This window comes from Labrus bergylta, chromosome 21 (genome assembly GCF_963930695.1).
Source record: "Labrus bergylta chromosome 21, fLabBer1.1, whole genome shotgun sequence".
NCBI classification, from domain to species: Eukaryota; Metazoa; Chordata; class Actinopteri; order Labriformes; family Labridae; genus Labrus; species Labrus bergylta.
Window position 1 is genome coordinate 15693642 of NC_089215.1, and position 11216 is coordinate 15704857.

At 45.2% G+C, this 11216-nt stretch overlaps 1 protein-coding gene across 2 annotated transcripts in view; it reads left to right on the top strand.

Annotated features, from left to right (window-relative positions):
* The window catches only part of fmn2b (formin 2b), a 14980-nt gene extending 13750 nt beyond the window's left edge, over window positions 1-1230 (top strand). For both annotated transcript variants that reach the window (XM_065949694.1, XM_065949695.1), the window contains 2 exons: window positions 600-681; window positions 868-1230. In XM_065949694.1, coding sequence (XP_065805766.1) covers window positions 600-681; window positions 868-894 — 109 coding nt within the window. In that variant the 3' untranslated portion in view covers window positions 895-1230. The remainder of the gene's footprint in view (window positions 1-599; window positions 682-867) is intronic.
* Window positions 1231-11216: the final 9986 nt, after the last annotated feature.

The window sequence follows — 11216 nt, forward strand, 5'->3', positions numbered from 1 at the left end:
GGCACATCTTGTTGGCACACCTGGTCACACTTGTTTAAAACATGAGCAGCTGCAGAAACATTTAGTCTCCTAAGAGATATTTGTGTATAAAATTTGAAATAAAGAAGCTTTGTTCATCTGATAACTTGATAATTTTGACAAACTGCAGAAAATCAATCAAAGCAGCTGATTACATTTATTCAGTGACATCAATAACTGTTTATGAAGGGGTTAATTATTATGATCTCATTAAAAACATTAAATATCATATTACCATGAACATAAACATTATGCATTTTGAATTGATTGTATTGTTATTATCATTAACCTCCAAGCTTGGAACATGTGACCCCAACGACCAACATACAACCGGGGGTGTTAACAACTCTAAGTCAGCAACGCCCATGTGACCATCCTTGATCATTAGCATGCTAATCCACAGAGGCTTACATTTATCTCTCCATTCACCAGCTAGTTTACAACTGAGGAATTCTTTCGGAGGAGGAGCGGTGAAAAGTCTTCAAGATCTTCAACCTTTAGATCAAGCTTTAAATTGACCATGACCTGGACGACCAAGAACCTGCCCAGACTTTATCATTAACTATATTGTGTTTTTGCAGGTTAAAATCAGCGGAGGAATCTTTCCGGCAGGCAAAGGAGAAATCTTCGTACAGCGTGAAACCAAAACACGCCTCAGGCATCGTGAGTTCACCTTTAACCTTAAATGATGTCACCTATCTATCTGAACCTCGGGGTTGTTTACCTGACCATCTAATGACTGATGGAGAACATAAATATCATGACTGTTTATCATCATGAAAATAAATGTATGATCTAAAAGGCTGCATTTCTTAATACAACGTTCACTTGATGATCTTCTGTTCTCAGAAAGCAAAACTGGGCATGAAGATCTGACCCACTGGAGAACCTTTGGACAACAGCAGAGAGGAGGAGAGGAGAGGAGAGGAGAGGAGAGGAGAGGAGAGGAGAGGAGAGGAGAGGAGAGAGGAGAGAGGAGAGGAAAGGAGGATGTAAAGGATGAAGAAGAAGTTACACAAGTTGATGTTCCTGTGACATCACTCATCATCTGTGTGTGTGTGTGTGTGTGTGTGTGTGTGTGTGTGTGTGTGTGTGTGTTTGAACAGGAAGTGAACTGTTTCTGTGCAATAAAAGTCTTCATGCAAACATGTAAATGATGGTGTGTTTTGGAGCTGTAATTATGTAAAATAAAGACATGATTCTGAACTATTACTATTATTATTATTTTCATCATCATCATTGTTATTATGATTATTATTATGTCCGTCCCCCATAAGGATTACCAGAGTTAGAACGAGTTTGACCAGAAGTCAACTGTTTTGCGCTTGTTGATCCACATTCTCATAGGAGTTTAACCACATCATTAAACTATTTGTCTTTTAGTCTTGGAATAACAATTTATTCTATGATAGGACTTGATCCATCCTTTTTCTCACTCATTAAGTCTGCATTAATATGACCTTATAAAGATATTACACATGTCCAATACAGCAGGCACACGTGTAGAGACTCTACACATCTGTCAGACACCCACAGAAGCTACAATCTACACATCTGTCAGACCCCCACAGCAGCTACAATCTACACATCTGTCAGACCAGCGACAAATAATTAACGTCTTTTAACGATAATAATAATCCACCAAAAACGTGTCCCCACAATTTATATCCAATCAATCAATCTTTATTCGTATAGCGTCAATCATAACAAATGTTATCACTTTACAAAAGCAGGTAAAAGATCTTACTAATTGCTATATTACAAAGACCCAGCTTAGTCCATCAAGTGTGTAGCACTTCAGCAACATTCAGCAAAAGTTACAGTGGCAAGAAAAAACTTCCTTATCTTGGGCAAATCCAGGCTCATGATGAATAGCCATCTACCAAAACTGCACCAGGCTTGCAACAAAAAAAAGAAGCTCGTTGAGAGTTAAGAGCTGGTCCACTGTCCCACAGCCAAGAGGTAATCTGCATTGCTCCTCCTGTTTCAGAGTTTCGTCAATCGGTCAGAGCCTCCTTTTCAGTACCCTTGAGTAGACTTTCCCCAGGAGGCTGAGAAGTGTGATTCCCCCCAAATTGGAGCACACCCTCCAGTCTCCCTTTTTAAAGATGAGAAGCACCAAACCGGCCTGCCACTCCACAGATACTGTCCCAGACCTCTATGCAACACTGTCACTGTCAGCAAAGACAGCCCAACAATGTCCAGAGCCTTTAGAATTTCAGGGCAAATTTCACCCACATCTGGCACCTTGCCACCAAAGAGCTTTCTAACTGCCTCAGTGACCTCTGCTAAGGTTAGTGGTAAGGCTTCCCAATCAACCACCCTCCAGGTTTCTCCATCATTGCCCACATGGGTGTAGAAGTACCCAAGTAGAACTATAGAGCACCCCACCCAGTGACTCCAAGGAGGCAGACACAATACTGGCTGAAGAAGATCCAGTTGTTTGCTTTCAAAATTAACCTCCAGACAACATCATGGGGAAAATCAACTTTCAAAAAACATCATGGGTTATCTTCAGACAACCATGACAACCTTTAGACAACATCATAGGTTATCTTCAAACAACCTTTAGACAAAATCATGGGTTATCTTCAAACAACCATGACAACCTTCAGACAACATCTTGGGGAAAATTAACCTTCAGACATAATGACAGAAAGGTTTAAATGTTTTATCTCGTTCAAGAATGGGTGCCAGCTGTTACAGACAATGTTGTTATAAACTTCATGAAACTGTCAACAGAATAATGCAATGCTTCACAATTTTATAAGATTGTTAACCCTATAAAAATTCTGTACATGTGAAAATGATTTGGCAGAAAGACCTTGAAGAAGAGATTCAATGTGGTAAATATGTGAGAGAGGCTCGGAGGAAGGTCACACAGTAAAAAGGTATTACATCGATATTATCACACACCATCCAGACCTTATAGAATGAAACTCTTGAATGATAACTTGTGCTGGAAATGTTAAAGTGAAACAGGAACTTTCCTGCATTGTATGTGGGAGTGTAGATTGGTCAGACCTCTCTGGACTCAGTCATTCAGATCATAAGCAGTTGGTTTAAGTCAGACATTCCTCTTAATCCAGGGTTGTGTTTACTGGGAGAGCAATCTCAGATACCTAACATATCTAAGTGTGAGTTGTGTGTGATCATGGTCGGTACACTAAGAGCCTGTCTAGTTATCTGAAGAAACTGGAAAACATCAAAGGCCCCACATGTGAAAGAATGGGTCAGTGTAACGACTGAAACAGCATGAGTGTATTCTAAACAGACTCAGTGACAGGAGGGTGGAGGCGGGGTCTCCCTGGGACAGGTTCTGGGACTACATAAAGGACTGGAACAGCATCTTATAAGTGTAATCTAAACAGTCTCAGCGACAGTAGGGTGGAGGAAGGGTCTCCCTGGGACAGGTTCTGGAACTACATAAAGGTGGATGACATGCCCAAATCATTTTCTGTCTCATTCCTGATAGGATCACCGTTCAGATGTTTTCCTGATTCGACTTGTTTCTACCGTGACAAGCAGTATTTGTTATACTTTTGATGTATTTGTTTTTCTACTTTTTCCTTTCTGGTCTACTGCTGTAGTTGTTCATGTTCACTGGATCTAGTCTGCTGCTGTAGTTGTTCATGTTCACTGGATCTGGTCTACTGCTGTAGTTCTTCATGTTCAGTGGATCTGGTCTGCTGCTGTAGTTGTTCATGTTCAATGGATCTGGTCTGCTGCTGTAGTTGTTCATGTTCAATGGATCTGGTCTGCTGCTGTAGTTGTTCATGTTCACTGGATCTGGTCTGCTGCTGTAGTTGTTCATGTTCACTGGATCTGGTCTGCTGCTGGTCTGCTGCTGTAGTTGTTTATGTTCACTGGATCTGGTCTGCTGCTGTAGTTGTTCATGTTCACTGGATCTGGATCTGGTCTGCTGCTGTAGTTGTTCATGTTCCCTGGATCTGGTCTGCTGCTGTAGTTGTTTATGTTCACTGAATCTGGTCTGCTGCTGGTCTGCTGCTGTAGTTGTTCATGTTCACTGGATCTGGTCTGCTGCTGTAGTTGTTTATGTTCACTGGATCTGGTCTGCTGCTGTAGTTGTTCATATTCACCGGATCTGGTCTGCTGCTGTAGTTGTTCATATTCACTGGATCTGGTCTGCTGCTGGTCTGCTGCTGGTCTGCTGCTGTAGTTTTTCATGTTTACTGGATCTGGATCTGGTCTGCTGCTGTAGTTGTTCATGTTCACTGGATCTGGACTGCTGCTGTAGTTGTTCATGTTCACTGGATCTGGTCTGCTGCTGTAGTTGTTCATGTTCACTGGATCTGGATCTGGTCTGCTGCTGTAGTTGTTCATGTTCCCTGGATCTGGTCTGCTGCTGCTGTGGTTGTTCATGTTCATTGGATCTGGTCTGCTGCTGTAGTTCTTTATGTTCAGTGAATCTGGTCTGCTGCTGGTCTGCTGCTGTAGTTGTTCATGTTCACTGGATCTCGTCTGCTGCTGGTCTGCTGCTGTAGTTCTTTATGTTCAGATGTTCAGTGAATCTGGTCTGCTGCTGTAGTTCTTTATGTTCAGTGAATCTGGTCTGCTGCTGGTCTACTGCTGTAGTTGTTCATGTTCACTGGATCTCGTCTGCTGTTGTAGTTATTTATACTTGCTGGATCCGGTCTGCTGCTGTAGTCCTTTATGCTCACTGGATCTGGTCTGCTGCTGTAGTTCTTTATATTCCCCTGATATGGTCTTCTGCTGTAGTTTTTCATGGTCACTGGATCTGGTCTGCTGCTGTAGTTGTTCATATTCACTGGATCTGGTCTGCTGCTGGTCTGCTGCTGTAGTTGTTCATATTCACTGGATCTGGTCTGCTGCTGGTCTGCTGCTGTAGTTGTTCATGTTTACTGGATCCGGTCTGCTGCTGTAGTTCTTTATGCTCACTGGATCTGGTCTTCTGCTGGTCTGCTGCTGTAGTTCTTTATGTTCACTGGATCTGGTCTGCTGCTGTAGTCCTTTATGCTCACTGGATCTGGTCTGCTGCTGGTCTGCTGCTGTAGTTGTTTACATTCCCTTGATATGGTCTTCTGCTGTAGTTTTTCATGTTCACTGGATCTGGTCTGCTGCTGTAGTTCTTTATGCTCACTGGCTCTGGTCTGCTGCTGGTCTGCTGCTGTAGTTGTTTATGTTCACTGGATCCGGTCTGCTGCTGTAGTTCTTTATGCTCACTGGCTCTGGTCTGCTGCTGGTCTGCTGCTGTAATTGTTTTTGTTCACTGGATCTGGTCTGCTGCTGGTCTGCTGCTGTAGTTCTTTATGCTCACTGGCTCTGGTCTGCTGCTGGTCTGCTGCTGTAGTTCTTTATGCTCACTGGATCTGGCCTGCTGCTGTAGTTGTTTATATGATGCTGATGGAATGTTGATGGTGCCAATGATGCTGATGATACCAATGATGCTGATGATACCAATGATGCTGATGGGATGTTGATGGTATCAATGATGCTGATGGTACCAATGATGCTGATGGTACCAATGATGCTGATGCTATTGTTGTGTTTCAGTTTGTATCTGACCTTGGCTGTGTTGCTTTGGTCCATTTCTGTTGGACTCTTTCTCTATCTCTCTCCCCCTCTCATTCTCATTCTCTCATTCTCTCTCTCTCTCTCTCTCTCTCTCTCTGTAGGCTAATATTATTGTGGTTATTGTGTGTTAAAATGTGCACTTGTGACTGAAATGTATTGTTATAGTGCTAGAAGCGTTATTGTGAAGTGTGACTTTGCACTGTGTGATCCTCCTCAGCCACCATACCTGATAGAGTGCATTGTTGTTACGTGCAGTGTGAGGGGTTCAGAATAAAGCTACACAGTGACAAGTTAACACAGCCTGATTCTTAAGCCACAGTTCTTTACATGGTGTCAGAAGTCTGTCAAGCACAGCATAAAAGGTGATGTTATGGCAATTCCGCATTTCGACAGAGGATGATAAGTGGTCAGCATGCGTCACTATACTGTCACAGGAGGTCCAATTCACAATAGATACAGGTGCAAAATAGAACACGCTAACACTCGACAGTTATCAGCAACTGATGCACGCTGGTGGACTGAGACGCTCCAAAATAGTGTTACGCTGCTATTCCAACCACAAGATCAAACCTGTTGGTGTAGTAGATCTGACAGTCCAGTATAAGAAATGAGTCACTGCTGCCGAGTTGTCAACATAGTACAAGAGAGTGTACTCAGTGGAAAAACAGCAGAAGCATTAGGTCTGATTGTCAGACTAGATTCATTACAGAAGATGGCAGGAACAAAAAAAAACAATACAGACACTGACAAGACTCCTCAAGAGAATGTTCCAGAAGGTCTATCTGATTTTCCAGAACTGACATGTACCACTGGGACTTTGCCAGGTAGATACACCATTAAAATAGCATCCAGTGCTCAGGCAACCTGCTGCACTAAAATATAAGATTGTTCTGAAACTCCTTGAAATGGAAAAAGATGGCCACATAGCTAAAGTTGAACAGCCCACAGAATGGGTCAGCTCCATGGTGGCAGTCTTGCGTGGAGGTAAAATAAGGATTTGCATATAGATCCCAGTGATCTTAATAAAGTCATCAAGAGAGAACACTACCCCATGCACACGATCGAAGAGGTTGTGTCCTTCATACCTAGTGCCAGTGTGTTTTCTGTTTTAGATGCAAAGTCAGGATTTCTCCAAATAGAACTGGATGAAGAATCATCATTTCTCACCACATTCAACACACCTATTGGTAGAGACAGATGACTCAGACTACCATTTGGAATAAAATAGATTTTTCCAGCGCATCATGGATGGCATGCTGGATGATGTAGTAGGTGCTGAGGCTATTATGGATGACATCCTGATTGCAGCGCCTGACATGAAAACACATGATGAAATCCTGGACAGAGTCATTGAGAGAGCCACAAGCTACAACCTGAGACTCAACTTCAAAAAGTGTCACATTCGACAAAGCCAGGTGCTATATGTAGGGCACTTGCTAACAGCAGACGGTCTAAAGCCAGACCCAGCTAAAAGTGGAAGCAGTCCAGGGCATGGCTGCGGCGACAGACAAGGAGGGAGTGCGACGCTCTGGGGTTTGTCAGATATCTGTCCAAGTTCATTCCTAACCTCAGTGAGGAAGACGCACCCCTTCGCCAGCTTCTCAAAAGCAATGTGTAGTTTTAATGGCAGCCAGCACAGAAAAAAGCATTTGACAGACTCAAAGACTTGTGCTCACAACCACCTGTACTTAAGTACTATGATCCATCAGCGACTGTAGAAATATTTTGTGATGCAAGCAGCAGCGGATTGGGAGCTGTGCTCCTACAGGACAACTGTCCAGTTGCCTTTTCCTCCAGGTCCCTGACTGATGCTGAAACACGCTATGCACAAATAGAGAAGGAAATGCTCTCAATCGTCCACGCATGCATAAAGTTTCATCATTATATCTTTGGAAAGCAGGTTACAGTCTGTAATGATCACTTGAAGCCGCTTGAGGACATCTACAAGAAACCACTGCTTTCAACTCCCATGCGCATACAGAGAATGCGCCTACGCATGCAGTGGTATGACATAACTGTCAAGTACAGAAGAGGGAAAGACATGGAGCTGCCTGACACACTGTCAAGAGCACAGCTGACCTGCAGCACACCAGAGCAGCATGGATTAGAGTGTGTGTCGATGCTCAACCATATAGCAGTAAGTAAGGATAAGTATTCAGAGCTGAAAGAATGCACAAAAAAAGAACTCAGCCTGCTGCAACACATAATCCAGCAGGGATGGACAGAGCACAGAAGAGATGTTCCTATTGCTATTCAGCCATACTGGGATTCAAGGAGCCAGTTAACAGAAACTGACGGAATAGTGTATAAAGGGCTGCACGTGGTAGTGCCTCCCACCTTGCGAAACCACATGCTCGGGCTCATACACCAGTCCCATCTTGGGATTGTGAAAAGCAAGCAGAGGGCATGGGAAGTGCTTTACTGGCCAGGTATGAGTGCTGAGATTGAAGACATGGTGAGTAAGTGTGCAGAGTTCCAAAACAAACTGCCAAGGCTGCCCCTCAAACCAACAGCCACTCCTGAGCTCCCCTTTGAGCAGGTCGCCTCAGATATTTTTGAGTGGAAAGGAAAACACTATGTAGTGTTAGTGGACTACTATTAAAAGTTCATTGAAATAGATGAGCTTAAAGACCAGCGTAGTACTGTTATTGAAACGTTAAAAATTCAGTTTGTCATCCGTCTTCCTGCGCCGCTCTGGGTGGTCGCCTGTTACGGCAGCTCCAACCCCCCTCTGTATTGTTTTTTAGTTTATTTTGTTAATATTGACTTTTTGTTGCTGTAACTTCGCGAGTAACTCCAACTCCAAACAGCAAACATGGATATTCTTCTTTTTTGAGTATTGGTGATGTTTTTCTCTCTCTGTGGACTCTTTAAAACTTCCTCAGGAGACCCATTCAGTCATGGCTCCATTGTTTAAACCCGTGAACAGCTGGTTGCGCTGTGCCAGCCTCGGTTACATCCAGCCGAAAGACCGGACATCCCCGCAGAACTACGAAGGAAGAGAAGGGGATGCAGAGCCGGAGTGAAGAAAAGACGTTACAAATCATCTGTGCCGTCTTTAATTATGGGGAATGTAAGATCTGTCCCTAATAAGATGGAGGAGCTGACGGCGCTCACCCGGCTTCAGAGGGAGTACTGAGAGTGTAGCATCATGCAGTTCACGGAGACATGGCTGAATGAACTCACTCCGGACACGCTCGTAACTTTGGACGACAGCGATGTATGTGAATGAGAGGTGGTGTAACTCTGGGCACATCACCGTTAAAGAACAGTGCTGCACTAAGGATGTGGAGCTGCTGGCTGTAAGCATTCGGCCATATTACCTGCCGAGGGAGTTTTTGCGGTGACTGTTTACATCCCCCCCTCGGCAGACGCTGCTGCAGCCTGTGAACTCATCCACAGTGTAGTGTCTCAGCTACAGACATCACACCCCCAGTCTTTATTCTCATATCAGGAGACTTTAATCACGTTTCCCTGTCTGCCACTCTCCCTACTTTCACTCAGTATGTTGACTGCCATACCAGGGACAATAAAACTTTGGACTTACTGTATGCAAACACCAAGGATGCACCCCTCCTTTTATCTTGAGCTCCTCAGAAGGAGCTCAAGATAAAAATCAAGGGGAAAGCCAGCTACCGGGAAAAGATGGAGGAGCATTTACAACATAAAAATGCAAGAGAAGTCTGGAGGGGCCTGCATAACATCTCAGGTCACAGCAGAAGGCGTGGGAGGGGTCCTGAAGCAGGAGACAGGGAGTGGGCAAATGAACTGAATCTGTTCTTCAATAGATTTGATTCTGCTGCCAACCCCACCCCCACCCACCAGAGCGCAGACCAGCCCGCTTCTCAGACACTCCATCTGAGTACCCTGAGTACCCTGCCAACCCCCTCAACAGCCCTCTCCTCCTCCTCAGACGACCCCCCAACAACCCCCTCCTCTTCTTCCTCCTCCTCCGACGGCCTCTCCATAACAGCTGATCAGGTGAGAAGCCAGCTGAGGAAGATCAAGACGAGGAAGGCCACAGGTCCCGACGGCATCAGCTCCAGACTCCTGAAGGACTGTGCAGACCAGCTCTGTGAGGTCCTTCTGCACATCTTCAACCCCAAAGACATCTCACCCCAGGGAGCCTAACCACTTCAGACCTGTGGCCCTCACCTCTCACCTGATGAAGACCATGGAGAGGATCGTCCTCAACAACCTCCGCCCCCTGGTGACTTCAAATCTGGATCCTCTGCAGTTCGCCTACCAGCCGAACATCGGGGTGGATGACGCCGTCATCTACCTGCTGCAGAGATCCTGGACTCACCTGGAGAACACCGGCAGCACTGTGAGGGTCATGTTCTTTGACTTCTCCAGTGCCTTCAACATCATCCAGCCTGCACTGCTCAGGGGGAAGCTAGATAGGGCGGGAGTGGACTGTCACCTGGCTGCATGGACAACGGACTACCTCACCAACAGACCACAGTACGTGAGGCTTCAGGACTGTGAGTCTGACATGGTGGTCTGCAGCACAGGGGCCCCGCAGGGGACAGTTCTCTACCCTTTTCTCTTCACCCTGTACACCTCGGACTTCTGTTACAACTCTGGGAGCTGCCACCTGCAGAAGTTCTCCGATGACACAGCCATTGTGGGGTGTGTGTCTAAGGGGAGCAAACAGGAGTACAGGCAGGTCATCATGGACTTTGTCGACTGGAGTGAGCTCAACCACCTTCAGCTCAACGCCAGCAAGACAAAGGAGATGGTGATTGACTTCCGCAGGAAGTCACCCCAGACTGCACCGGTGAACATCCAGGGCTTGGACATCGAGAGGGTGGAGACGTACAAATACCTGGGTGTTCACCTCAACAATAAACTGGACTGGTCACACAACACCGATGTCCTGTACAGGAAGGGCCAATGTCGACTTCACCTGCTGAGACGACTGACGTCTTTTGGAGTGTGCAGGACTCTGCTACGGACTTTTTATGACACTGTGGTGGCGTCTGCACTTTTCTCTGCAGTGGTCTGTTGGGGAGGAGGGAGCACGGAGAGAGACGGGAAGAGACAGACTGGTCAGGAGGGCCAGTTCTGTCTTGGACTGTCCTCTGGACTCTGTAGAGGAGGTGGGTGAGAGGAGCTGACATCCATCATGGACAACCCCTCTCACCCCCTGCATGACACTGTGGGGGGCCTGAGCAGCTCCTTCAGCAGCAGACTCAGACACCCACCCTGCAAGACAGAGCGCTACCGCAGGTCGTTCATCCCATCTGCCATCAGACTGTTTAATCGGACTCTCTAACAACATCACCACCTCATGCTACACACTGTGTGTGTATTTATTTATTTATTTTTTAAGAACAATCTCTTAGTTACTGTGTAATTTTACATTATTGTATTGTTTATTTAAATTATGTAAATATGTTTGATTTGATTTTAACTTTTATTTTTATTTTAATAAGTATATTCCTGTCCTCTGTTTTCTGGAGCTGCTGTAATGCACAAATTTCCCCCACGGGGGCTTAATAAAGTTTATCTTTATCTTTATCTTTATGGAATATCCACCGTCCTGCGTACTGACAACAGCCCACAGAACTGCAGAACAGTTCAGAGACTTTTGCGAAAGCTACGGCATTTCTCACTGCACATCATCACCTCACACTCCT